The sequence below is a fragment of the Notamacropus eugenii genome, chromosome 3 (assembly GCF_028372415.1).
Source record: "Notamacropus eugenii isolate mMacEug1 chromosome 3, mMacEug1.pri_v2, whole genome shotgun sequence".
Taxonomy (NCBI): domain Eukaryota; kingdom Metazoa; phylum Chordata; class Mammalia; order Diprotodontia; family Macropodidae; genus Notamacropus; species Notamacropus eugenii.
The window spans coordinates 298,049,352-298,077,238 of record NC_092874.1 but is presented as its reverse complement, the minus strand read 5'-3'; the positions used below and the strand labels follow the sequence as shown (position 1 = coordinate 298,077,238).

At 47.7% G+C, this 27,887-nt stretch overlaps 1 protein-coding gene and 1 long non-coding RNA gene across 2 annotated transcripts; both read left to right on the top strand.

Moving 5' to 3' along the window:
- The first annotated feature begins 364 nt into the window (after window positions 1-364).
- LOC140532110 (SUN domain-containing protein 2-like) lies at window positions 365-16,704 on the top strand. Its single transcript, XM_072650654.1, has 15 exons — window positions 365-495; window positions 1,173-1,372; window positions 1,929-2,063; window positions 2,313-2,408; window positions 2,679-2,772; window positions 4,238-4,334; window positions 4,979-5,074; window positions 13,483-13,734; window positions 13,889-13,966; window positions 14,686-14,729; window positions 15,081-15,246; window positions 15,561-15,782; window positions 15,964-16,048; window positions 16,258-16,373; window positions 16,525-16,704. Exons 1-15 carry the CDS (start codon window positions 365-367, stop codon window positions 16,702-16,704), a joined length of 1,992 nt encoding a protein of 663 aa, XP_072506755.1.
- Window positions 16,705-17,548: 844 nt separating this feature from the next.
- LOC140534746 (uncharacterized) lies at window positions 17,549-19,212 on the top strand. The gene is made up of 2 exons (XR_011977445.1): window positions 17,549-17,628; window positions 17,872-19,212. It is a non-coding gene; the product is annotated as an uncharacterized lncRNA (long non-coding RNA).
- Window positions 19,213-27,887: the final 8,675 nt, after the last annotated feature.

Here is a 27,887-nt window from a genome sequence, read left to right as displayed (position 1 = left end):
ACACCAAGGGAGACATTCCAAATGGAGGCTGGAGAGAGAGTGGGGGCAGCGCTTCACCAGGGAAGCCACCTGCAAGAAGATGTCACGGCCAGCTCAGGCACAAAGCTGGCAGGCTTGGCCCTGGTGAGCAGCCACCCTCAGCGTCTGGGAGACACTTCAGAAACTCTTTAGGAAAGCGCCTCTCTGTCCCAGTGCAGCCAGCTTTCCTTTTGGAGGAATCCATCCCTCCCCTTCAACGTCTCCCCCATCAGGCTCTTCTCAGGGGGTCCCAGAAAATCACACCTAGTCAGTCAGTAAGCACAGCTTCTCATTACTTTTTGCTTCTTCCAGGAATTTCTAGCACTTCTAGAGTGAGATTTTGATGATGTCTCGACGCAGTCAGCGCCTGAGCCATCGTTACCATGTTGATGATGATGGAGGCAGCAGCAGCAGCAGCAGTGGAGGAAGTTCCCTGGTGGCTGGTCAGCACACTGCCTTCAAGGACAGTCCCTTAAGGTAAGCCACTCCACAGCGGCCCTAGGTCATCTTCCAGATCACAACCACTCAGGGCAGCCAAGGGCCTGGCCAGCTTCCATGTGCACCTTTCTTTCCTGCCCCCATCTTTGGTGGAAACATCACTCTAGTGCTTTCTTTCCCCACAAATGCGAGAATTTCCTGTCCCCAGCACCGTCTCTTCCCCTTCTACCCCAACCTGGGCTGCTGCTGCCTTCACTCTCTGAGAACAGGAACTAGGGAGGGGTGACTTTGAGCATTGAGAGGGCCAGAAACTGAGGCTTAAAGCTGGGCAGGGAACAACCATCATGTGGCCCAGTACCCACGGTTTCTGGGGTGAGCTGCAGGGCCTAGCAAGAGCATAGGAAGCCATGGGGGTGATGGACCTGTGGGGGAGGAGACAGGTTCAGGTGGCTTTAGCTCCTCTTGTACCTCATCATGGTGGTTCCATTTGGAAAGAGGCCCTGCCTGGCCCATGGGAGCTGGGGATTTGTTCCAATGTTATAAAGGATTCATCTGTTGAAGGAATAAGAACAGAAGAGGGCTTTGGGGATCATTTCTTTTCATCCTAGAAGCTCCTTGAAAGTCTCTTCCTCCTCCAGGCCTTTCTCCCCCTGTTTTTCTCCTGCTTCATCTCCTTCACCCTCTTTCCTTTGCTCTTCATGCTTGGCGCCCCCCAGGACTCTGAAGAGGAAATCTGGCAGTGTGAAACGCCTCTCACCAGCCCCTCACCTGGGCCCTGCTTCCAATCCTCACACTACCTACTACAGTGAATCAGTGGTCAGCGATTCCTACGTCAGGGGCCCCCGGGTCGCCTCGGTGGACAAAAGCTCCATCCTACAAGATCAGCTGGACAGCGATGTCTACTGGAGTGAACGTGGTGAGCTCTGGCCAGAGCTTGACAAACCCGAGGGCTTGGGCTGGGGAGAAGGAAGGAAGCTCCTCCCTGTCTTCTAAAGATTCCTAAGGAGGCTAGTGTCTGTTGGGAGTTACCTTACTCCTCCAGGTTGGCTCATCTCCCTGGATCCTCCCAGGTGGGAGATCCTTCCATTCTCCTGAAGCCCCTCAGTCCCACAGACGGCATTTTTCCAGATCTGGGTGACAATAACCATGCCTCCTAAGGCAGAAGGCCACCTGGTTTTGTGCAGCCAATGAGCTAAAAATCATCTTTACATGTTTCAGTAAAGTTCCATTACACTTAAAAACATAAAAAGTGTTCTTACCTCATACAGAAATAGGAAGGGGGCCGGATTTTGCCCTTGTGCAGAACTCCATTCCTGCCCTAAACCACATGGGGGGGGCTTCTGGGTTCAGACCCCCAAAGGGGTGGGAAGTCTGAATTCTGAAAAGTTCTGCCAGGTGTTCCACCTCTGGCAGCTGCTGTTGCTGGAAGCCTGAAGCTCCCTGCTTATCAGGCACCTCCATGCTCTGTGCAGGTGGGGACTTGGTGAGGAGGAGGAGAGGCCTGGGAGGTGCTGAGAAGAGTAAGATCAATGGACTGAATGAGGGCAAAGTCACCTATGATATCTATGGATCTTCCTCAGGATACTCCTCGGAGGATGACTCTGCAGGTAGGCAGCACTTCCTGCCTACTGGAACTCCATCCCCTGGACGCTGCCCCGTGTACTTTGAAGGGTGCCCCATCCAGGGGGGATGGGGAGAACATAGATTTCAGATAAAAGGAGAGAGAACTCTGCAGTCTGGCTCCAGGTGGGGGTTTGGAGGTTGGGAGGGCCCAAGCCTCAGCATGGTAATGGGGATGCCTGAGGCCCACTTGTGTCTCCTTCTGGGTGGCTCCTCATGTCTTCACTTTCCTGCAGGGCACACACTTATGGACCAGCCTGGCTCAGCATCCTCATTAAGGAATGCTGCCTCCCAAGTTGGCGCTTTCTTGTGGGTGGCCATCACTTTTCCAGGTGGGTTCTGGGAGTGGGTGGGCACACTGCCCAGGGCAGTCCCTGCTGTGGGCCCATAAGAGCTTCCTCATTCCTACGCTGGGGCACACCAGGCCTGGGTGCTAACCCTAGGACAGTGTGTGGAGACAGGCTTTTATGGCAGGATCCCCAGGCACAGCTAGAAAGCCTTGGGAGATTCAAGGAGCAGCTGCAGAGTGGGCAGGCTGTGAGCAAGCTAACTCTGGGATAGGAGGGCGAAGCCTTTGAACCCCTCTGCTGGGACTTTTACAGGTTGGCTCTTTGGCCTGTTCTACTGGTGGCTGGGCACTACCTGCTACCGCCTGACCACAGCTGCCTCCCTGCTGGACGTCTTTGTCTTAACCAGGTCAGTGAGGCCTCCCTGGGCTCTGCCAGAACCAAAGAACCCATGCTTGAAAAAGCTTCACCACGCTTGAGCTCAGTTCAGCTTTTGAGACTTTTGTGCCATGAATCTTATGACAGAAGGTCAGGTCAGGGTCAGGCGTGTGCTGGAATCAGCTGGAACCAGCTTGAACCTGCTCCTGAGTGTCAGCTACCAGTCAGGGCTCCTCTGGGTATCTAGACTGAAGAAGAAGATGGGACAAGTTGTGTGTGCCTTCACCTCCTTCAGAACTGCTTGTTAACCCTTCCCCAGCACATGCCAATCCCCATGAGCACAGGTGCTGCTCTATTCCTGAGTATCTTGGAGGAGCTGTCCCCTCAGTAGTTCCTGCCTCTCATCTCCACTGACTCTGGTGGCTTCACCTTGGCCAGTTGGAAAGTCCTGAGCTCCCAGGGGTTGTAGTCTCTTCCCAGTCCTTCGGGTAGCCAGGCCATCCTTACAGTTTCTCTGTGGGGGGTCATGTCCAGGTTTCCAGGCAGCCTCCAGGGCTGTGTCCAGGAGCCTGTAGAGCAGGGGTAGGGAACCTGCGCTCTCCAGGCCACATGTAGCCTTCTAGGTCCTGGGGTGCAACCTTTGGACTGAGGCCAAGTTTTACAGAACAAATCCTTTTCTTAAGGAGATTTGTTCTTGGAAGTCTAGATTCAGTCAAAGGGCCACCCTTGAGGACCTCAAGTGCCACATGTGATCTCCAGGCTGCAGGTTCCCTATCTAGCTCTGGATTCTTGGGGCCACAGGCTAGGCCCAGGGAGACTAGCCAACCTTGTCAGGGCTTACTCCTTCCAAGTCCCAATTTGACAAGCACTGAAATGATTTAGCCAAAAGAAGCCTGCCCAATTCACTAGCATATAAGCACATTCCTGAGAGCCCTGGGAGGGAGATGCCTTCCACCAGCCCTGTCACCTTTCATAACAACATTCACACATTTGACCAAGGTCAAATTTTCTCCTTCCACTTGACCTCGAGGGCTGTCCATAAAAGCCCAGAGCTCCCCATCGTAGCTGTCCCAGGGTGGGGGCACACCCTTTGTTGGTTTCCTCAGCAGCTCAGGGAGGGTCGCACAGGAATCTGGTGGGGAAGACCAGGCACTAATGTCTCCTCCTTCATCCCCATGAAATCCAGGAGCTTTTCAACTCTGAAGAAGTTGTTTCTGCTTCTCTTGATGCTGTTGCTTCTGGCTTCGCTGGCTTACGGTGAGCCTTGCTGAGTCCCCAGGGCACCCTGCCAGCCCAGACAGACAAGGGCTTGGGGGCAGGGCTGCTGAACGCAAGTCTGGAAGACAGAGCTTTGAAGGGGAGCCTTTAGCCTTTAGGGGAAAAGGGACCCAGGCCTTGTATGGGAAAGTTCTTGTGCCTGAAATGGGATAGACGGCCTGTGTCTCCTCCTCTTGATCCAATCCCACAAGCCTTTCTTGTGCATCTTCTGTATGCAGGCCTCCCAGACTCATGCTGCATGCCTACTATGACAGTGCTGGCTTTACATGGGTGTTTGATCTGCCCCCTCAGTGGTCACTGTCAAGGCACTTGAGGGTGGGGGAACTGGTAGAAGAGCTGAGTCCACAATGAATGGGTTAGCTAGGCAGGACACAGCCAATGCCAGCTCTGGAGGCCTTTGCCCCTTCTCACTGGGGAGAATGGACAGGGTGGTCCTCCCTGGATGGTCCCAAAAGAGCTGTACTCTGTTCAGGAACCATGACATCACTTACCCCCTACTATGAGATGAAGCCCAGCTTGGGAATGGTGACACCACAAGCTGTCAGTTACCAGGACCTCTATTCAGCTGGCATCTCCTGAAAGCACTCTGATCCTCCAGAAGAGACAGGGCTGTATGTGGACCAGGCTTGGGACCAGGAGGCAGGACTTCTCCATGTCCTCTCCCCAGCTGCTTCTTGTCCCTCATTTTTCTCATAATCCAAAAGTGTGTAATGACTCCTGAAAGGATCATGAGAGATGCCTTTCCTGAAGGGTCTTGCCTTCCAGATCATGGGGCCCATAATGCATGCACCTTCCTTGGGCCAGGGTCTGAGCCCATGTGGATGTGACACTGCCAGACACAGTCCAGGTGTAGGTCCTCATCCTGGACATGTTTCCCTTCTGGTGCCTCAGCCTCTGCCTTCATTAGCCTTTCCTCCCATGTGCTAGGTGCTTGGTATTTTTACCCCTATGGACTACAGACATTCCACCCTGCTATGCTGTCCTGGTGGGCAGCAAAGGGCAGCAACAGGAGAGAGGAGGTGTGGGAAGCAGGAGAATCCACCCCATATTTCCAGGTGAGTGCCTGGGTGAGTGCCAGGAACACTTTGTGCAGGACAGGCAGACAGTCTGCTCACAACCAAGTCTGTTCCAATCAACCCCAGAATCACTCAGTCCACTACCATTTCTTAAGTGTGGCCTACTGTGTGTCAGGCACTGTGCTAAGGGATGGGAATTCAAAGAAAGAATTCAAACCCAAACAAACAAGCCCACAGTCCCTGCCCTGAAGGAGTCCCCGAGTCATGAGGAAACAACTAGGTACAATGGAGATCTACCAGGACAGATGGGAGTGAAGCAGTAGAGGGAGTTGGCTATGCTGTTTCTTCTATGGCAGCCATACAGACTATTACCATACCATCTTTGAAGACAGTTCTGGCCTGGCAGGATCTTCCAGGTGGTGTCCTCTCCTAGCGCTGTCTTTGAAACAGCTCTGCAGCACTATGAGGCATCAGAGGAGGGGGAAGCAGGATTAGCCAGAGGAAGCTGCTTTTGTTTCCATTTTGTAATGAACAAAAGTCTGTTTTATTTCCCTTCTCCCTCTCCCACCCATTCAGAAAAATGAAAAGCAAACCACTTGTAACAAATGTGCAGAGTTAAGCAAACCAGTCCCTTTTTGGCCATGTCTAAAAGATCTATGTCTCCTTCTGCCTCCTGAGGCCATCTCTCTGTCAGAAGTTGGGTCATTTTCCAGAAAAGTACTTGGTCACTGCATCGATCAGAGTTCTAAAGTCTTTCAAAGTTGCTTCTTTGTGGTTCTTCTCACTCTGCTCTGCACCAGTTCATACAAAGTCTTCTCAGGTTTCTCTCAATACCACCTATTTCATTGTTTCTTAGAGCACGGTTGTATTCAATCCTTACACCATAATTTATTCAGCTCTTGCCCAGTTCGGGGGCAAGCCAGTAGTTTCCATTTCTTTGTCTTTGCTGTTTGGGTGCCAAGTGTGTGTCATGCAGAAGATAGGTCATTCATCTCAGTGGTGACAGTCTCTTCTTAATGGTCTGTGCTGTGGGGCAAGAGATGAGAATATAAATCCAGGCTATAATGAAGCCTTCATTTAGTAACCTCGATTTATCCATGGATTTCCATCTCCAAACTCATCAATCTTTGCACCAGGGCCACTCACAAGCAGCATTAGGAGACTCTCTCACCTTGGATATGCAGATCCCTGGGGAGCCAGGGTCAGAAAACCTGGGCTCAAGTTTGAGCTTTGCCACTTGCTAGCTTTGGGACCTGGGGCAGTTCAATGCCAACCTCTCAAGACTCAGCCTCCCGCGTTCCCCCGCTGCCTTCAACTGAAATCATAGTTGCCTCCCCCAAAAGGCCTTCCCTAACACCTTGTCACACAGTGAAGTGATTCTGGAGGGGGGGGGGTCTCCAGAAATTGGTAGCAGAGCCCAGACTATCAGAGTTGATCAAGCTGGGAAGACTTGAAGGCTGTGTGCAGATCCTGGTGTCTGCCCACCAGAAGCTTGGCCACCAGGTGATTGGATTTGGGGAGTCATGATGACTTGGGAAGCAGATAAAAAGACCAAACAACCTTTGCCTTCTGCAGCCACCTTCTGTTTGTGGACAGAGGTCAGGGGACCTCAGAGAAGGAGAAAGAGTAATTGGTCTCCCTCAGTCCTCACACAGTCCAACCACAGTCTAAGTGGTTGACATTATTCCAGTGTAATCTGAGGGGTGACATGGAGTGGTGGGATAAAGGACATGGCTCTAGAAACAGCAACAGATGAGGTGCTGGATGTCAGATGCACAATGAGGTCCACGATTTTGGACACAGCCAGTGTCAGAATTTGATTTGTCTGACTTCTCATGTCAGCTGCAAGGAGTTTTTTTTTCAGATGTGGGGGGGAAAACAATCAGTGGAATGATCACTCACAGGCAGAAGAATTTGGAGGAGGCAAATCAGCCTCAAGGATTAGATTTCATCACATTTTTAAAGGCAACTAAAAAACCCCATAGTTGCTATTCCAAATGAGCATAAGGCAACAGAGGGCAAAGGAAGTCCAGGAGGAAGCTGAGAAGATCATTTTGTCCTTGTGACCCCAACACTCGGCATAGCCTGTTACACTTAGTGGGAGTGTATGAGTGTTTGTTGGCTGTCATTGTACTAAGTCCACAAAACAACGTGCAAGGGAAGAAGACACAACTATTATTTGTCAGTAAGAAAGTCCCCAGGCACAGGATACATGATCAGCACCAAAAGATGTCACAACGAAACCAAAGGACCATCTTCACGGAATGAGAAATGCTGGTTACACGAATCATTTCAGCATCAAGGACCAGATCAGTGACTGGGCCCCACAAAGGTCAAAATCGAGCAAGTTAGAAGAAAGGGGGACAAAAGGGGAAAAAACATACCGTACAGCTCCAACAGCTCCAGTCCTTCCTCTTCAGATGTGTCAACCACTCAGGCACGGCAAAAGGAACACTGACTCATAGCATCGTTTCCTAAGGATGTTTGACTGCTGCCCCAAAACATCACATTCCAGTGAGAAGGCCAGCAATCCTAGAGGCTGCCTCCGTCAGAGACCAGCGGCTCTTGTCAAGCAAAGAAACCAAAGGCAACACTGGATCTGAAAATAGGCCACTGGCGCAAGAGAAGAAGAGGGTGGTGACTAAAGGATACAAACAGTGGACCCGTGAAACGAAAACATCAGGAAGGGCCCTCAGCCTCCCTCTTCAGCTCAGTCCTGAGAGTGGAGGCCCCCAAATTCTTGAGGCAGCTCCTTCCCCTCTCAGTGACTCACCTTGTTAGGAAGCTGTTCCTGCCTCTGAAATGTGCCACAACTTCTACCTTGCCAGGACAAGCAAAGCAACTCTAACCCTGTCCATGTCCACAAAGTCTGAAAACCATTTTCATGTCTCCTCATCGTGTTGTGTGTTTCCAAAAGTTTTCTTGATATCATTGGTTTTTACTTAACCTACCTTTCCCAGTGTGTCTTCTCAGAAAGAGAAGCAGGGAATTTGGAAAAACCCTGCAAAGCTTGTGTGATCTACTAGTGAAAATCATTTTGAATTAGGTACATCTTTACACACACACACACACACACACACACACACACACACACAAACGCACACATCCCACTGACTTTGAAGACTTGTCTCTAGCTTTTGCTTTCATGTGACCCACCTTGCTCAGTGTATCCTTCCCATTTTGCCCTCCCACAGAGCCAGCCCTAAGCAAAAGAATAAACCAAAAAGGGGAAGAAAAGTTCAGACAGCAGGCGAGCCCAGCATTAGATGCAGGTTCCCTGCCAGTATTTCCCACCCTAGCCAGGACGGGAAGGGAAGAAGATCCTCATGGGTCATCTCTGTTCTTTCCATTTCCATGGTTGTCTGTGGTGCTTGTTTTCTTGTTCTCCTCATTCATTTATTCCACTTTTCCCCAGTTCATGTAAGTCTTCTAATTAAGCAGAGTTGTGGCTTCGTACAGCATAGTCATATTTCCTTGTATCCATAAGCCACTCCTCTGTCAATGAGTTCTTTGCTACCAAAGAACTTTCTTAGTGGTTCAATTGGTATGGCACTGAATAAGTTAATTTAGGTAGTTTTATCATTTTTATGCTACTGGCTTGACCTACCCACGAGGAGTGAGTACATCTCCAACTGTTGAGATCTCTACGTATGAAGAATGTTTTGTAATTGTGTTCATATAGTTCCTGTGTGTGTCTTGGCAGGCAAACTCTCAGGTTGTATACAGTATACAATTGTATACAGTTATTTTCAATGGAATTTCTCTTTCTATCTCTTCCTGCTGGATTTTCTTGATTAATATATAGAAATGCTGATGGTTTTGATGGGCTTCCAACTTTCTTTAAGTAATTGTTTGAACTGGTTTTGTTTTAAACTGGTTTTTTAGATGACTCTCTAGGGTTCTCTTGGTAAACCATTGTATCATCTACCAAAAGAGATAGTTTTGGTTCCTCATTGCAGTTTTTTCCCTTCAGTTTCTTTTCTGCCTTATTGCTATATCTAGCAGTTGCTGTAACTGGTACAACACTGAATAGCAATGGTTGGCAATGGACTTTCTTCCTTTACCGTGATCTTACTGGGAAGGCTTATCCCCATTACATATCATGCTTGCTCTTGGTTTTAGTTAGATAATACTTATTTTAAAGAAGACTCCATTTATTCCTGTGCTTTCTAGTGTTTTTCAACAGGGATGAGGCATTTTGTCAAAAGCTTTGTCTGCACCTGTTGAAATCATATAAATTTGTTGTTTATGTTATTGATATAATCAGTTACATTTATAGTTTTCCTAATAATTGACCCAGGCCCAACTTCTTGGTATCAATCCAGCTTGGTCACAGTGTCACAATATATCTTTGTGATATATTCCTGTAATCTCCTTTCTTAGCATTTAATATTTTTCATCAATATTCATTAATGAAATTGATCTATAGTTCCCTTTCTTGGGGAGACGTGACTCTCCTTGGTTTGGGTATCAAGATTATATTTTTGTCATAGAAAGAATTTGATAAGATTCTATCTTTACCTGTTTTTCAAATCGTTTATTTAGTGTTGGAATTGATTACTTTTTAATCATTTGGAAAAATTTGATTTAGTCCTGGGGTTTTTTCTTAGAGAGATCATTTATAGCTTGTTTCGTTCCTTTTTCTAAGATGGGGTTATTTAAGGGCTCTGTTAAACAGGACTATTTATATTTGTAAAATTCATTTCATTTAGATTTTCATTTTTATTATTGGCATGTAGTTGGGCAACAAAGCTCCTAGTAATTACTTTTATTTTCTCTTCATAGATTGTAAATTCACTGTTTTCATTTTCTGATGTAATAATTTGGTTTTCTTTTGTAAAAATTAAATTAGCCAAGGATTTATCTATTTAATTGTTTTTCTCAAAGCTTATAGTTTTATTTATTAGTTCATTGGGGTTTTGTTCTTTCAATTTCGTTCATCTTTCTATCGATTCAAGATTTTAATTTTGGTGTTTAATTGGGAAGGGATTAATCTGTTGGTTTTCTAAATATTTTAGTTGCATGTCTAATTCTTTAATCTGTTTCTTTGTCTCTTTGATTGATGTAAGCATTTGAAAATATACATTTCCCTCTAAGTCCTGCATTGACTGCATCCCCAAAATTTAGTTATGTCATTGTCACCATGAAATTGTTAACCATTTCTATGATTTGTTCTTTGACTCATCCATTCTTTAGGATCCATTCTGTAAGATCCATTCTTTTTCTCCAACTCCTCTATTTGTGTATCTTTCTGTTTCAAGCATATTTCTTGTAAATAACATATTGTTGGATTCTGGTTTCTAATCCATTCAACTGTATTCTTCCATTTTATGAGTGAGTTCATCCCATTCCCATTCACAGTTGTGTTCATTAAATGTATATTTTTTTCCATGCTATTCTTTTACACTCATCCTTTTGTTTTTTACTCTGTCCCTTCTTCAGTAGTCTTTTGTTTCTGACCTTTGCCTCCCTTAATCTATCCCGTCATTCTTCCCTCCCCCTCACCTTTCTCTTAGACGCTTTTCCTCCTACTTCTCCTTGCGTAAAATGAATCTCTCCATCTCATTGTGTGTGTATGTGTATTCTTCCCTCTTTCAACCAGTTCAGATGAGAATAAGGTTCGTGTTGCCTGTTCCCCTCTTCTGTCCCTCCCATTGTATAAACTCTTTCTAGTGCACCCCATTTATGAGATAACTTTCCCCATTCTTTCTCTCCTTCCCCACAACCTTCCAGTGCATTTCTCTTCTCCACCCTTCCATTCTTTTGAGATCCTCACAACATAATACAGTCATTCAGGTCGCTATCTATTTAGACTGCTTCTAGGACCCGTGGTGATCACAAAATTCTGAAGTGGTTACATGTATCATCTTGCCACACAAGGGATCTAAACAATTTGCCCTTTTTTAGTGACTTGTGATTTCTCACTCATGTTCACCTTATTATTCTTCTCCTGAGTTCTGTGTTTGAATGTCAAATTTTCTATTCTGTTCTGGTCTTTTCATCAGGAATGCTTGAAAGTTCTCTATTTCACGAAGGGTCCTTATTCCCCTGTAGGACGATACACAGTTTTGCTGGGTAGTTTAATCTTATTGTGGGCTCTAATCCTAGATCTTTTCCACTCCAGAATATGATATCCCAAGCCCTGTACTCCTTTAATGTGGAAGCTTCTAAATCTCATGTGTCCTGACAGTACTGGATTATTTCTCTCTGGCTATTTGCAGAATTTTCTCCTTGACCTGGCAGTTCTGGATTTAGAACAGTTGCTGGGAGTTTTCATGTAGGGGTTTCTTTCAGGAAATGATTTGTGGTTTCAAGTTCTACTTTGCCCTCTGATTCTAACACATCTGGGCATTTTCCTTTGTAATATCTTAAAATATTATGTTGAGCTCCTTTTTTGTTCCTGGCTTTTGGATAGACAAATGACTCTCCAATTCTCTCTCCTCAATCCATTTCTAGGTCATTGGAGTTTTGTATGAGATCCTATACATTTTCTCTTGAATTGATTTTATTTTTTGTTGTTGTCTCCTAGAGTTATTAGCTTCTATTTGCTCAGTTCTAATTTTTAAGGAATTCAGTATTTTTGTGCCTCTTTTACTAATTATTCATTCTTTTCTCATATCTTTCTTGTACCGCTTTTTAAAAATTTTTCCTCTTCCACTCTTAAAATCACTTTTTGTTCATTTTTATCTCATTCTTTAACTCTTCTAGGAATTCTTGTTCAACTCTTATCCAATCTACCCTTTTTCTTGGAGGATTTGCTTAAAGATATCTTCAAGTCATTGGCTTCTTCTGTCTTTCTGTCTTGAGCCATAGTAGCCCTTTGTGGTCAGGTTCAGTTTTGTTTACTCATTCTTCCAGCCTATTTCTTGACTATGAACTTGATGTTGGCATTGGGCTCAGCTCACCTCTGGGCTTTCTTAGTTCAGTCCGCAAACTTTCAGTGCTTCCATAGTGGTGATATCTGTTCACTGCTATTCTTGTCTGAGTTGTGCAAGTTCCTGACTCAGGTTTAGGTCTTCTGGCTTGCGGGTGCTGGAGTTTCTGTAGAATGTTATTGGACTCAGTCATTGTTAGCACACTTTGAGGTTCTGCAGGTTCAGAGGGACCGAACTTATTGAGTCTTCTTGCGTCTGGGTCTCCTACCCAAGGTATCCCACTGCAGGACTAAAAGTGAACATTGAGCCCCCAGCTGTGCTCTGGGGCTCAGGTCCAGAACCTCTTTGCAGAACCCCTTTCTTGATCAGTGCTCAGCTAGGGCCTCGCTCACTCATAACTGCTCCTCTCAGCCTAGAAGAGTCATTTGGCCCCCTTCATGCTCCCAGGATAGCCTGGGATCTGCTCCTGCTCAGGGATTCAGTTCTAGCCCTTTTACCATCCTTGGGCAATGAAATGCTTCCCACTGTCCTGGCTGCCATTATGTTGGGCTCCTGGCCAGCCCCCACCTCAGTGTCCACAGCTCTCTTATTTCTTAAGCTTCCCTGGGCTGGAGAAATGACGCACAGGGATGTTTTCTTGGCTTTCCTCATGAGAATGTGGTCTGGCACATTATCTAGATGGTTAGAGAGGAGGTGGGCTGGGCTCATCAAAAATGCCCACCCTCCCTCTGTTCTCTTGGTTCTGCCCCTGTGCTGTGTGGTTGGTGGGGAGGGGACCTTCTGCATGCTTAGCCTCCTTTGTACCTCTTGGGGAGGTCTCTGACCTGGCTTTTTGCCCTGAGCTCTCTCAGCTTCTTTGCCATTTCGACCCTGGTGACCCTGGCCCTCCCTCATCACTCTCCTGGCTCACTGCCGCAGTGTCCTGAGTGGCCTCCCTGCCTCCAGTCTGTTCTGCACTCTGCTCTCAAAGGAACTTTCCTTAAGAACAGAGCAGACCAAGTGACTTCCCTCCTCAGTCAATGGCAGGGCCTCCCCTTTGCCCCCCAGAGGAAAACAGCCCCACCCTGTCTTTCCAGCCTTAGCCTCATTGGTCTTCTGTACTCCTTTCACACTCGGTGACCCTACCCAAATGGCTGCCCCCATGCTGAGAATTCATTCTGGTGCTCTTTCTTCCAGTCAGCCTGTCAACCCACATGTATTTATTAAGCACTTCCTCAGTGCCGGGTCCCGGCCTAGGGGACACAGGTACACAAAATGAAACCATTCCCATTGACCAGGAACTTCCATTCTCAGGCGGAGACCAACAATGCTTACGTTTTTGTAAATAGCGTAAGTGTGAAATGAAGAAATCTGCCGACAGCAGTTAAACGACCTGGTGGCTTTTAATGTCCTTGTCTCCTCCATTCAAATGGAAGTTCTTCGTACACAAGAAAGGTTTCCTTCTTGGTCCTTGTGTTCTCAGCACTCAGCCCCACCTCGGGCACACAGTGGTGCTTAACAAATGCCCAGTGCTCCTTGTTCCTCCTCCTAAGAGACTTTTCATCTTTGTGTGTTTTCCTCCTTGTTCCCAAGGCTGAACAGCATGTCCTGTCCAAGGTTCATGCCCTAGAAAGGCGGCTGGAAACTCTGGCTTCTGAATACTCTGCACGTTGGCAGAAGGAGGCCATCAGGCTGGAGTTGCTGGAGCTGCAGGGGGCCAGTGGGAATGGAGGTGGAAAAAGCCTGAGCCACGAGGATATTTCAACTCTCCTGGAGGGCCTGATGAGCCAATGGGAACCCACCCTGAAGAAGGACTTCCGTAGGGACACCACTGCCCACATCCAGGTGAGGAGAACGCTCTGCTAAGAAGACCAGGTCGGCAAGCCCAGCTAGTGGAAGGCATAGAGGTCTTGAGGTGAGGCAGCACTCTGGGCTTGGCAGGACCTGCCAAGTTCTCTGGGTCTTGTTGAACGCCTGTCTCCTTTTTTGTGGTCTCCAGGAAGCACTCACCACCCTCAGGGCAGAACATCGGCAAGATTTGGATAATGTTCTAAAGAAGATTTCTCAGGCATCCCAGGTAATCCAGAAGCTCTGACGCTTCTGGAGGCAGAGACACAGGGGATGGAGGGTGGGGGGGGGGGGGAGGGGAGGGGGGCTGGGGGGGAGAGGGGGCAGAGACGTCTTGGGGGAGGTCACTTGTAGCTGGAAATGTTGGTGCTGCTGTCAGTAGACCTAACACTTGCTTACAGGTTTCTGGCCAGATTCCATACTTGTATGGGAGCATATTCGATTGACTCATTGTCCCTGAGAGCTCCTGTCTGAGGACTCTGGATCCCCTTGTCCGAAGGATAAGCAGAGAGCTTACTGATCTAAAGCAACCTAAGCCTCCTCCTGTAGCTCCTTTCTGGAACCCCTTTCCTGTACTGAGCACATCCATGCATGAAGACTAGGGAGGGATAAGATTGTCAATGAGAAGACTGTAACTCAACAGCTGAGTTTGAAACTCTTTTCAGGGACTGAGAAGTGACCTCACCACTCTAGGGAAAGTGGTTCATGCCTAATCTCAGCTGAGTTGGGGTCTCTGTCAGATGCCTCCTCTTGGTGGGATGATAAGAGAGGAGTCCAGTCTTTGAAAGGTCTAGCCCAAACTCAAGGTCAAGATTTCTGGAGCCCAACAGTTTGCAGAGACTCAGATCCTCCTTAGCAGACAGAGGGTCCACCCAGAGGAGACAATGAGTCCCCAGAGTGTGGTTTGGTGTTTTCATCAGTCTCATTGTGCCATCATCTTCCTTACAGGAGCTGGAAAGCTGGGTGCTCCAGCTAAAATCTGAATGGCAGAGGTAAGGCCCCAAACTAACTGGCAAAGAGAAGAGGAGGGAAGGAAGGCTAGAAAACTAGACCAGAGAAAGCACCACTGAGATTCTCTGGGGGGGTGTCAGTAGAGCCAGAATACTTGGGTTAGCATGTCCATAGGATTAATCCCAGCTGGTAAGGACCTCAGAGAGCAGATGAGGGTCCTGAGGCCTGGGAGGGAAATGACTTGGCCAGGGTCACACAGGGAGTAAATGTCAGGGAAGACTTGCACCCAGATCTCTGGTTCTGTTCTTTCCCTTTGATAGTGGTTCTGCTTGACTCTATCCTGTGTCACTAGCCAGTGGCTGCCCTTCCCTTTTCCTTTTGTCACTGTCTAGTTTGGCCCAAGAAGCCCTCCAGGAAAACATATTAAAGGCTATGGGTCCACTGGAGGCCCAGCTGGCTGGCCTGAGACAGGAACTGGCAGCCGTGAGCCAGAGACAGGCTGCAGTGGCAGAGGAAGTAGACCTTTGGCCACAGAAGATGGCAGCCCTGCGCAGTGATGTGAGTCCTCCAGTCCACCACTTAGACCACATGTGCCCCTCTCTCCAAGGTGGGCTGCCTGAGCATCTGCCCAGGGAGACCCAACCCTCTAAGGTGTCCACTGGGGTCCAATGAGATCTTTTTTGGTAGACCTGAAAGCAGTGGAAAAATGCCAGTCACTTGGTTCACAACCGTCCCTTCCCTGGCACCAGGAAGACATGCATAGGCTCTGAGCTCTCAGAGTCTTTCTAGACACCCCCTCCCCAGGTCCCCTGTCCCGGCCCTCTTTCTTCCTTACCTCTACTGTTTTGTGGATGGTCTCTGGTGGTTTCTAGGTGGAGTCTCAGTTCCCAGCCTGGATCAGTCAGTACCTTCTTCGAGACAAGGGCGCTAAGGCTGGGCTTCTTCAGCTGGAGGAGGTACAGGCCCAACTTCGGGACCTGGAGCACAGAATCCTCACTCAGGTGGCAGAAGGGCAGGTCAAATCTGCCAGTGAAGCTGCTGCCAGCCTGAGGCTGACCCTTCACAAGGAAGGAGTGACTGGGGTCACAGAGGAGGTGAGGCCTGCCCCATTCCCTGTCTGCCTGTCGGAGGTCATGGGTTTGCCCTGAGAGGAGCCTCCAGGGAAGGAAGGGGAAGCCCTGGCAGAGCAGGTAGCACACGTGGCCCTCTGGTGAAAGGGCTGGGCCAGTTCTGCAGGCAGCTAGGCCCATGAGTCCATCCATGCCTGTCTTTTAGGATGTGCACCAGATTGTGAATGAGGCCCTGAAGAGATACAGTGAAGACCGCATTGGGCTAGTGGATTATGCCCTGGAGTCCTCAGGTAGGTAGCCTGTAGAAAGCCAGAGGGCTGGGGACATGATGGTTGCCCATTAAGGGACAGCAGGAATTAAAAACTCATGATGCCCCTTATGGGACGGGGCAGTTGAAGGGCTGATGCCCTGGCAGTGACCCCTCATCTTCAGGACTACCTCTGTGTCCTGCCAGCCCTCAGCTGCCCCCACCTCACTTCTCTCCCTCTTGTTCTTTCAGGGGCCAGCATCATCAGTAGCCGCTGCTCAGAGACCTATGATACCAAGACGGCCCTTCTCAGTCTGTTTGGCATCCCCTTGTGGTACTATTTCCAGTCCCCAAGAGCCATCCTCCAGGTATGACAGAACAAAGGGCCCCCAGCTTGGCTCTCTGCCATCTCCCACCTTCTGTGGGAGCTGGGCTCTCAAGGTGGGAGGATTACACAATGGAAATCTATTCCATTGGCTGCCCACCTGACTTGTCACCTGACTTGTCTTGTGCCCACAGCCAGATGTTTACCCTGGCAACTGCTGGGCATTCCGGGGCCCCCAGGGCTTTGCTGTGGTTCGATTATCTGCCCGCATCCACCTCAGTGCTGTCACCTTGGAGCATGTACCCAAAGCCCTGTCTCCCATCAGCAACATCCCTAGCGCTCCCAAGGATTTTGTCATCTTGGTGAGTATCTGAGCCTTGCAGCTCTCCATTCCAGTATGCCTGACAGCCATTTCTTAACAGCAGCATTGTGAGGTGAGGAATGGAAGGATGTGCCCATTTTACAGCTGGGATATTGAGGCTGGTCTCTGGACTCCACAACCAGCCCTTTCCCTGCTCCCCCTCTTCTTAGAGAGAAGCCAGAAGAGGACAGCTGACAGCAGTCAAGATTTCAATGCTGTCTCAGGGTCCTTTTATACAACTCCTTTATACATGGGTGCCTCCATGGCCAGGTGTCCCATGGGGGAGCTGAGTGGGGATGATGAGCACCATTCCCTACAGTCACCTCCTTAGGGCAGAGTTGGAATGTCCTCATAAGGCGGATGTGGGTGAAAAAAGTGGAGCCAGAGGAGAAGAAGAAACGTGTAGGGGAACAGGATGCTTCAGGACCTAAATCCTGATAGATGAAGAAACTGAGGCACCTACAATTAAATTGTGTGTCCCAAGCCATTCAGCAGCTTAGGGGAAGAGGCAGAGAAGGAGGCCAGGGGCTTGGAGGGAAAAGGATCTGTCTACTGAGTTAGTGAGAGATGCTGGAAGGTGAGGGGACCAAAGAAGGAAACATCATGGTGGCTTTTGCTTTCTCCCCTTTACTCTCCCCAATGTATCCCCCCCTACACCCCCTTCCTCCTCCTCTTCCACCTCCTCCTCCACAACCTCCCCTTCCTTTGCCTCCCTGGATAGATCTGGATTCATGTCCTAACAGCATGACCTTTCCTCTAACCCCCTCCCATCCATCCATCCATCCATCCATCCATCCATCCATCCATCCATCCATCCCTTCCCTTTGCTTTTCCTTCTCTGTAGGGGCTAAATGAAGATTCACAGTCGGAAGGGGTGGCCCTCGGGCACTTTACCTATGATAATGCTGGGGAGTCCATTCAGACCTTCCACTTTCAGGTATGGAGGGCTGGCCCCACAGTGCCCCAGGGAGGCTGGTGCTCTTGAAGGCTAGATCACCAGCCATGGGGATGCTGTGGCTTTGCTAGGAGCTGCAGTTTGAGCCAGGACCCCATGGTTCTGATAGCAACCTGAGGGATAACATTCAGCCACTGAAGAAGGCCTGGGGGGGACGGGCTCTGGGGTCAGGATGTCCACCAAGGGATCACGAGCCTTCCTGACCCCAGTCTCCTCTTCCCACAGGGCAATGACACAGCCCCATACCAGGTGGTCGAACTTCGGATCTTAAGCAACTGGGGTCACCCTGAGTACACCTGCATTTACCGCTTCCGGGTCCATGGGAAGCCTGCCAATTAGCCTCTCCCCCCCAGGGCCTTTCCCCTCTTTCCCCCTTCAGCCCCTCCCCTCCCCCAGCAAGCACTTCATCCCACTTTCTCGCCCTCTCCCACACTTCATCCCTTATGGCCACTGTGGCTTCTGGGAGAGATACAAGGTGGGAGCCTACCACCATGGAGCAGTTTGGCCCCACCCTGCCCTCTCTGATGGAGAGGAGATCACCAGCTCAGCTATTTGTTTCACTCCCCATCCTCTTGAGGGTCAGGTGGCCCAGCTCCCTACCAGGCCCTGCCTGCCCTCAGGAGGTGTATACACAGCTATGTATGATATGTTGAAGGTGTGAGTCAAGACATCATGAGGGCCTTATTATGCTCAGCAGCACTCAGAACCACAGCTTAGGCCACCTTAGCTTACCTTGCCCAAGAGTCTAGGTCAAAGAACTTGGTTTATTGAGGGCATGACAACTTGGGCAGTTCCAAAGGGCAGACTGGTAGACAGTCTGTCTTGGGCATGCCCCAGCAGGTGGCTAAAGCTCCCGTCCATGGTAGCATGCATAGTTCTCTTTACCATGGGGCATGATGGGGGCAGTCTTTGAAATCTGAAGTATCTGGGACTGGCCACAATTCCCTGGTGTTAAGTTTATTGGGATAGAGTTGGGGTTAGTTTTTTGGAGTTAAGGCTGGGATGGGAGGGGAAGGGCAAATTCTTTGGCCCTGCGGGCCCATTGTATTATGTATATAGATAGATATTTATATTTATACATAGATCTCTTTGTTCTTTGTTATCAGACAGAAAAGCTACGGGCTTCATTTCCGGCTTCCTCCCCCTGGGGCCCAGGGTGATATTCACTCCAGCTCCAGCTTGGGGTGGGGGGCAGGCTGTCAGGCACGGATCCTCACAGTGACATTGCCATCCTTCCTGCCTTTTACTGTAGGAGGGAAGGCAGGCCTTCACACCACAGGGCTGGCCACTGGTCCCTGAAGCAAGCAGGGGCACTCACTCATCTGCAGGCTTTGGGGGTCACCAGCAGACAGTGGCAGGCTGACCCTAGCTGGCCCTCAACCCAGTTTGCTCCCTCTGCTTCTGTTCGCTTACCAGGAAGCTGGCGTCTGAGCAGCCCTGCATAGGAACCTACAGATGGGGTCTTAGTTCTTCCCCATCACAAAGGCTACTGTTTAATTCTTTACTTTGATTTTTTAATCAACAAATTCTAATTTATGCCTATGCAAATATAAATTTTCTCTGGGATCTGTGGCTTCTCCTTGTCCACCTGTTGCTCTTGAGGCCAACTTGGAGTAGTGGGGAAAAGAAGGTGGTATTCTGGTAGAAACTCCCTGGTTAAAGGGCGGCTTCCTTGCTGCTGAGTGAGGCCTGGGAGGGATTGTCCTGGGCATCGAGAGGGAGCTAAGCCCAGGCCTGGGCTGGGAGAAGCAAAGCTGGGTAAGGGAACCAGAGGAGGCTTTCTCATTTCTGCCTGCTCCTTTAAAGCTCACCCAAGGCCTCTCCTGGTCTTAATCCTCCCTCAGTGCGCCCAAATTGATGTTTTATACTTCCTTGTGTGTGTCTGCATATCCATACATAAACACACACCTATCCAGACAGACATTCCTCTGTGTGCCTGCTCCATCTTTCAGGAGCAGGACAGCTTTCTAAGGAAAAGAGCTTTGTGTCTGCCTTGGTCTCCCCCATAGCTAGCACAAGGCCTGCCACCCAGCAGACACTTTATCTGAGCATTGCTATTCACTTCAACTCAGGTGTAAAGAAAGAATATACTCTACAGCCTTCTCAACAAGGGGTCACCAGCATGCCTTTGACAGCCTCCAGCAAGGGTTAAACACGTCACAAACTGCCAGCCGTCCTCTTCCACTTTCAGACAGCTCAAGTTGTTGGGAAATTTGTCCTGAAATCAGGCTGAAATCTATCTTTGGGCATCTTCCACCCACTATTCCTCGTTCTTTCATCCTGGGTCAAGCAGAACACGCTAATCCCCCTTCCACATCACTTTTCAAATAGTAGCATTAGAGAGTGGCTACTGCGTGCCAGCCACTGTGCCGAGCACTTTACAAATATCTCCTTTGATCCACACAACAACCCTGTGAGGTAGGCACCATTTCTAGACCCATTTTGCAGATGAGGAAATGTAGGCACAGAGGTGAAATGACTTGTCCAGGGTCACACAGCTGGTAAGTATCTGAGGGAGAATTTGAACTTGGATCTTCCTGCTTCCAGGTGCAGAGTTCCATCTCCTGTGCCACCTGAAGACAGTTCTCATGGTCCTCTGACAGCTTCTCAAGGGCCTTACACCATGTTCTTGGAGCCCTTCATCATTCTGTTCACCCTTCTCTGAATGCACCTCACCTTGGTCATTTCTTTCCCACACTGTGATGCTCAGGCCTGAACACTGCCCTCTAGCTGTGGTCTCCTCAGGACAGACTTGGGCTGACCTATTACTGACCCCCCTTCCTAGATCGTAGGCCTCTCCATGCCCCTCAGGAAGGCACTGGTCATTCCAACCATCAAGTTTAACTAGTGATTCACACAGACACTGCTATCCCCTAAAATCCCCAAATCCTTTAACAGGAGCCATGGCTGCATCACCCTCCCCCACTCATTGGTTTTTCTTTTCTAATTCTTGTTGAGGACTCTGCTTTTACCTCCACTGGATATTTTCATTTGGATAGAATCCTAAATTTTAGCTAGCTGAAACCTCCTCCATCCTATCAGTCATGTGACATCTCCACCCCTCCCTCCCAGCTCTAGCATTGGCACATTTGGACAAGCACACCTTGTGCTATTTCACTGAAGTCGTTGATAAAAATGCTGAACAAGCACGGAGAAAAGGGGAGATCCCTGGGGCAATCAGGACAATTCCCCTGAGACCTCCCAGGGAGCTGGCATCAGCTCATTAGCCAGCACTCGACAGGTAGGGCAATGTAACCCGTTAACCCTTTCCAAATCCACCTGTCATCTGAGATTCAGACTGTGCTAAAATCTGACTGCACTTTGCAGAATTGCTCTGATCCAAGCAAAGACTAGCAGCTCATCAGACACCATTTTACAAGGGATCTGGGATCTTGGCAGCGTAGGCAGGAAATGCACATTTTTATCCTGTGCAGTTCTGCCCTCCTGTCACGAAAACAAACTGCTTCGTGGACCAAAGGAGAGATAGTGCTCAGAGTCTGAAAAAGTTCTTGTTCAACTGAGGTTGGAAATGGCTTTCTTGATGGAGCAGTTCCCACCTGCTTGATGAACTCATGCACCTTATATAAAGCAGTGAACAGGAAGGGAGAGTTCAGGATTCTCTGTCCAGAGTCACTTGCCCATAATGTCTCATTGAGGCACAAAGCACAAATGGGGCAAGAACATAAAATCAGGGTTACCTAAGGGACATTTAGAATAGGCTGGAGCTCACCTTGAGATGGGAGAGAAGGGAGAGTGAGGTTAATAAACCTTTGCCTCTATGCTTCTAACTTAAGGGGGAAGTGGTGGGGGGGAAGAGTTTAAAAAGGAAAGTAAGTTAATCTGGGTCCTACAATTACCTAAAGGTAACCTGTCCAATCCAGTAGGCAGAGATGCAGAGATTTTACAGAGCTCTAGGGAGCCCAGCCTCTTTACAGGCATGACCTGGATGAAGATCCCGACCAGGAGACTGAGAAAGGGCAGTCAAACATGAAGGAAGAAAAACAGGTGAGGTTGGACTCATGAAAACCTGGAGAGAAAAGAGTGGGAAGGAGAAGAAGACCCTGGATTCAATCCTGGGTCTGTTACTCTTCTCTCTTCATTCTACTTCACTCAGTGATCTCATCAGCTGCCATGGATTGAATCACCCTCTCCATGCTCATGATTTCTCAAATCTACCTATTCTGCCTAAAACCCTGTGCTGACCTCCAGTCTTTCATCTCTCGTTGCTTTGTTGATGCCACAAATTGGATGTCGTGTAGACATTTTCAACTCAACATGTCCAAAACAGAACTCTTCATCTTCCCCCTATTCTTTCCCCTCCTACCTTCCCTATTACTGTAGAGGGCACCACCATCTTCCAGGCTCCTAACCTTGGCATCATCTTCAAATCCTAACTTCTGTCCAAGGGATTGCCAAAGATTGTCCAATTTACCTCTGCAACATCTCTTGTGGATTTCAGCATTGCAGCACCTCTCATCAGTTTCACCTCTCCAACATCCCTTGCAGATTTCACCCTTCAACATCTCTCAGATTTCATCTTTGCAGCATCTCTGATCAGTTTTACCTCTCCAACATCTCTTGTCCATTTCAGCTTTGCAACATTTGTCATCAATTTCACCTCTCCAACATCTCTTGTCCATTTCAGCTTTGCAGCACCTCTCATCAATTTCACCTCTCCAATATCTCTCACAGATTTCATCTTTACAGCATCTCTCATCGGTTTCACCTCTCCAATATGTCATGCAGATTTCACCCTTCAACATCTCTTGCAGATTTCACCTTGGCACCATCTCTCCTCAGGCTCACCTCTGCAGCATCTTTCAAAAACAGAACTTTCTTCTCTGATGCTGCCCCTACCCTAGTCCAGGCCTCATCTCCTGTGCACTGTTGTTTTCTTATGACTCACCATTTATTTTATTTGTACAAAGTAGTGAAGAATCATACCATGGCTGGGGGAAAATGATGTTTTAGGATTTAAACAAGTTCTTTCATTTTGAAACATCTCTTTTGAAGGCTTGGGACTAGTAATTTTAGCTCCAGCATCTTTGGGTTTGGACTCAGCAGGCTTCCCAGCCTTGGAATCACTGGGCTCTGTGTCCTTAGAATCAGACTTGGCTGCCGTGGGATCAGACTTGGTGACCTTGATGGCAGACTTGGTGACCTTAAGGTCAGTGCGCTTTGGAGCCTTAGAGTCAGGCTTCATGATCCTGAAGCCTGGACGTTTGGTGGCAGCCCTAGGGCCTGGATGCTTAGTGGCCATCTTGTGGCCAGCATGCTGGGCACTCGCCTCAGGGATCTTAGCCCTAAGAAGTTTGACCTCGAAGGCCTTGGTGGCTTCATGGCTTCTGCTTGGACCTTGGGAATTGTTTGGTTTTTTTGGTTTACATCTTCTTCAGCTCCTTCTTGTGTTTCTTGGCAAAGCATGTGTTTCTCAGAAACTTGGAGTTGACCCATCTCAGAGACATGTATCACCGTGACTTAGGTTTCCTGATGCCATTTCTGTGCCATTTTTGTGATTGGTTGTGGCTGGTATGGTTCTTAGACTTAGCCATCTTTACACAACAACCTTCACTAACAGGCATTCCACCCACTAGAAGAAGTCAAAGCTAGAGACAGGAAAGGTCATGCCTGCACTACTGCAGTATTTCCCGGTGGATGTGCCTCCCTCAAGTCTCTCCCTCCTCCTTCCAGTTGTCAAACTGATTTTCCTGAGGTGCAGGTCTATGCCACTCAACTCCTCAATAAACCTGTGACTCTCTATTGCCTCCAGGATCAAATACAGAATCCTCTCTGAACGAGAGTTCAAAACCCTCCCTAACCTAGCCCTCTCCTGCCTTTCCACTCATCTCCCACTTCACTCCCCACTTCTTCAATCCAGTGACACTGGCCTCCTGACTCTTCCTTGCACATGACTGTCCATCTTCCATGCTGGGAATGTTGTCCCTCCTTTTCTGTGCTTCCCTAGCTCCCTTCAAGCACCAGTTAAAATCTTACCTTCTACAAGAAGCCTCCCCCAACTCGCCTTCATTCTGTCTTCTGCTGACTTTTTCCTCTTTTTCAGTACATTCTTTGTACTCATTTTTTGCACGTTGTCTCTCTCATCAGATTGTGAGGCCCTTGAGGGCAGGCACCCTGTTTTTGTCTTTCTTTCTATTCCTACCTTTTAACACACCTGGTGCATGATAAGTATTTAATAAATATTTATTGACTGAATGATCCTATTAAAAGCTGCAGAGCGATGGATGGAGGATGAGGACTGAGAGAGGACTGAGAGAGGATCGGACAGTCAAGAAGTCACCAGTTTGGGTGGAATAATGAGGTTGGAGGCCAGACTACAGAGGGTAAAGAGAGTGAAAGAAAGGAAGTGAATGTGCCTCTTGTAGACAATGTACCCAATCAATAAACATTCCTCAATCCGGCAGAGTACATGAGGGACAGAAACATCCAAATGTGGTCAATGGTAACCTCATTTCTTACAGAAACACCAACACATCTGTTGCATTTTTAGTATTTTTGTTGTCTCCTTGGCAGTTTCGTTTTTGATATATACTCTCGGGGTGGTTCAATCTCACACCTAGATTGCTGGAAATTTAGCTTTTCCTTCCACAATTTTTCTCCGTTTTTATAAAGGCAGAGGGGATCTTTCTTCATGATCTTCCATTGCCCTAATTCAGGTTTTGGGAACGAGGTCATGTTCTAAACCTGTGTTGCCCTTGGTTGCCACATTTCTCTATTTGATAATGGGATCAGGTGGTGCTTGGCTAAATATTTTCTAGGATATTTTGACCTCCTCTAGGTGGCAATTGCTTTATGTTGATTCAATTTCTGCCCTTTCCTTCCTCTGTTTCCTACTTTTCACCACTTTTCACTTACTTGAGTGGGTCAAGTTGAAGCTATTTGGATTGCATGCCATCTTATCTTTCTCTCTAATTTGGGGGTTTTGTCCTCTGCTTTAACAAGATGATTTGACTGCATATATTATTCAGAAATGATTCCCACATCGATAACCAATCATTTCTTATCCATTAAGATACATTTTAGGCTGAGATTGTTTGGCATTTGCCACATCCAGGGATTTCCTACACTCATGTTTTTTGTTTTTGTGTTTTAAATTAATTTATTTATTTAACTTTTAACATTCATTTTCACAAAATTTTGGGTTCCAAATTTTCTCCCCATTTCTCCCCTTCCCCCTAAAACGCCAAGCATTCTAATTGCCCCAATCACCAGTCTGCCCTCTCTTCTTGCCCTTCCCTTGTCCCCATCTTCTCTTTTGTCCTGTAGGGAGAGATAACTTTCTATACCCCATTACCTGTATTTCTTATTTCCTAGTAGCAAGAAAAATACTTGACAGTTGTTCCTAAAACTTTGAATTCCAACTTCTCTTCATCCCTCCCTCCCCAACCATTCCCTTTGGGAAGGCAAGCAATTCACTATAGGCCATATCTGTGTAGTTTTGCAAGTGACTTCCATAATAGTCGTGTTGTGTAAGACTAACTATATTTCCCTCCATGCTATCCTGCCCCACATTGCTTCTATTCTCTCTTTTGATCCTGTCCCTCCCTAAGTGTTGACTTCAAATTGCTCCCTCCTTCCACTGCCCTCCCTTCTGTCATCCCTCCCACCCTGCTGATCCCATTCTCCCCCACTTTCCTGTATTGTAGGATAGGTTTTCATACCAAAACGAGTGTGCATTTTATTCCTTCCTTTAGTCGAATGTGATGAGAGTAAGCTTCATGTTTTTCTCTCTCCTCCCCTCTTTTTCCCTCCACTGAAAAGTCTTTTGCTTGCCTCTTTTATGAGAAATAATTTGCCCCATTCCATTTCTCCCTTTCTTCTCCTAATATATTTGTCTCTTGCTGCTTAATTTCATTTCTTTAAGATATGATCCCATCCTATTTAATTCACTCTGTGCTCTGTGTGTGTGTGCGTGCATGTGTCTGTGTGTGTGTGTGTGTGTGTGTGTGTGTGTGTGTAATCCTACCAATTCCCCAAATACTGAAAAGTTTCAAGAGTTACAAATATTGTCTTTCCATGTAGGAATGTAAACAGTTCAACTTTAGTAAGTCCCTTTGACTTCTCTTTGCTGTTTACCTTTTCATGCTTCTCTTCATTCTTGTGTTTGAAAGTCAGATTTTCTTTTCAGCTCTGGTCTTTTCATCAAGAATGCTTGAAAGTCCTCTATTTTGTTGAAAGACCATTGTTTCCCCTGAAGTATTATACTCAGTTTTGCTGGGTAGGTGATTCTTGGTTTTGGTCCTACTTCCTTTGACTTTGGGAATATCATATTCCACGCCCTTTGATCCCTTAATGTAGAAGCTGCTAGATCTTGTGTTATCCTGATTGTATTGCCACAATATTTGAATTGTTTCTTTCCAGCTGCTTGCAATATTTTCTCCTTGACCTGGGAACTCTGGAATTTGGCCACAATGTTCCTAGGAGTTTCTCTTTTTGGATGTCTTTCAGGTGGTGATGGGTGGATTCTTTCAATATTTATTTTGCCCTCTCATTCGAGAATATCAAGGCAGTTTTCCTTGATAATTTCATGAAAGATGATGTCCAGGCTCTTGTTTTGATCACGGCTTTCAGGTAGTCCCATAATTTTTAAATTGTCTCTCCTGGATCTATTTTCTAGGTCAGTGTTTTTCCAATGAGGTATTTCATGTTATCTTCCATTTGTTCATTCTTTTGGTTTTGTTTTGTGATTTCTTGGTTTCTCATAAAGTCATTAGCCTCCATCTGTTCCATTCTAATTTTGAAAGAACTATTTTCTTCAGTGAGCTTTTGGACATCCTTTTCCATTTGACTGATTCTGCTTTTTCAAGCATTCTTCTCCTCATTGGCTTTTTGAACGTCTTTTGCCAATTGAGTTAGGCTATTTTTAAAGGTGTTATTTTCTTCAGCATCTTTTTGGGTCTCTTTTAGCAAGGTGTTGACCTGCTTTTCCTGTTTTTCTTGCATCTCTCTCATTTCTCTTCCCAGTTTTCCCTCCACCTCTCTAACTTGATTTTCAAAATCCTTTTTGAGCTCTGCCATGGCCTCAGCCCATTGAATGTTGATTTTGGATGTTTGGGATACAGAAGCCTTGACTTCTATGTCTTTCCCTGACGGTAAGCCTCGTTCTTCCTCATCTGAAAGGATGGGAAGAGATATCTGTTCACCAAGAAAGTAACCTTCTCTGGTCTTATTTTTTTTCCACTTTTTGGGCATTTTCCCAACCAGTTACTTGACTCTTGGGTCCTTTGTCAAGAGTAGGGTATACTTTGAGAATCTGTGAGATCTCAGTTGCTCCAAGGTGGCACGATCAAGCATGTGCTGCTCTGGACGCAGAAAGGGATTTTTATGTCCAGAATCTTAGCAATTACGTCTCCACAGCCACCTAGCCTCCAGTTCCATCAAGTCAGCACTGGGGGCTGATTTTCAGATAAGCTGTATGGGCAGGTGTAACGGGACGAGTTAGAGCCAACCCCTATCCATTTCAGGATGCCACACTGAGAGCCTGCCTAGATAACCTAGGGGCTTGTCAGTAGGGGTGGAACTAGATGGATTTCAGGAGGAAGGGTCTCGTCTTTGTTTGCAACGTGGCAGTTCTTTGTCCTGGCTCCGGATGTCCAGTGGAGAAGACACCCATATAAGGAAAGGTGATAGGTGATAGGTTCAATGTGAAAGGTGATAGCTGATAGGTTCAACGTAAGGCTTAGGAATGTTTTACATAAAGACTACATATGCATGTGAATGAGATGAAATACACGGAGTCTTCACCACCTTTGTCTCCCGCCCCATTTCATTACTCACGAGATCAAGGCCTCTTGCTGGACAAGAGCCTTGGGTCGCGGTCAGGGGTTCCCGTAAATGGTCTAGGGGACCCCAACAGGCAGGGTCGCCATTCACTGTGAGACAAAGACCAGCTAGGCCAGGTCCTCCACCCAGGGCTGAGGTAAGACTCAGCTCTTCAGTGCCCCCAGGGGTTTTTACGCTGTATGGGCTGCTGTGCACCCTCTGTGGCTGCTGCCTGCTGCTGGAGCTATAGGAAGGCCCTGCTCCCTTCCTGGCCAACTGAATAAACCACATCACAGATCTTTGGCGCCTGTGGGTTGAGGGATCTGAGAACCTGCTGCTGCAACTGGAGATTCCACAACTGGAAATTCCACTCCTGAGGTGTCCTCCTTCCAGAGTCTCATCATGTTACTCCACGTCACATCAGGCGGGCAAGGCCAGGCTGGGCTCCACGCTCCGCTCAG

Coding starts and splice junctions, on each gene's coding strand:
- LOC140532110 (XM_072650654.1), top strand. CDS start 365: ATGTCTCGACGCAGTCAGCGCCTGAGCCATCGTTACCATGTTGATGAT. Junction 2,773..4,237: donor GACGTCTTTGTCTTAACCAG/GTCAGTGAGGCC, acceptor TTCTGTATGCAG/GCCTCCCAGACTCATGCTGC. Junction 5,075..13,482: donor AATCCACCCCATATTTCCAG/GTGAGTGCCTGG, acceptor CTTGTTCCCAAG/GCTGAACAGCATGTCCTGTC.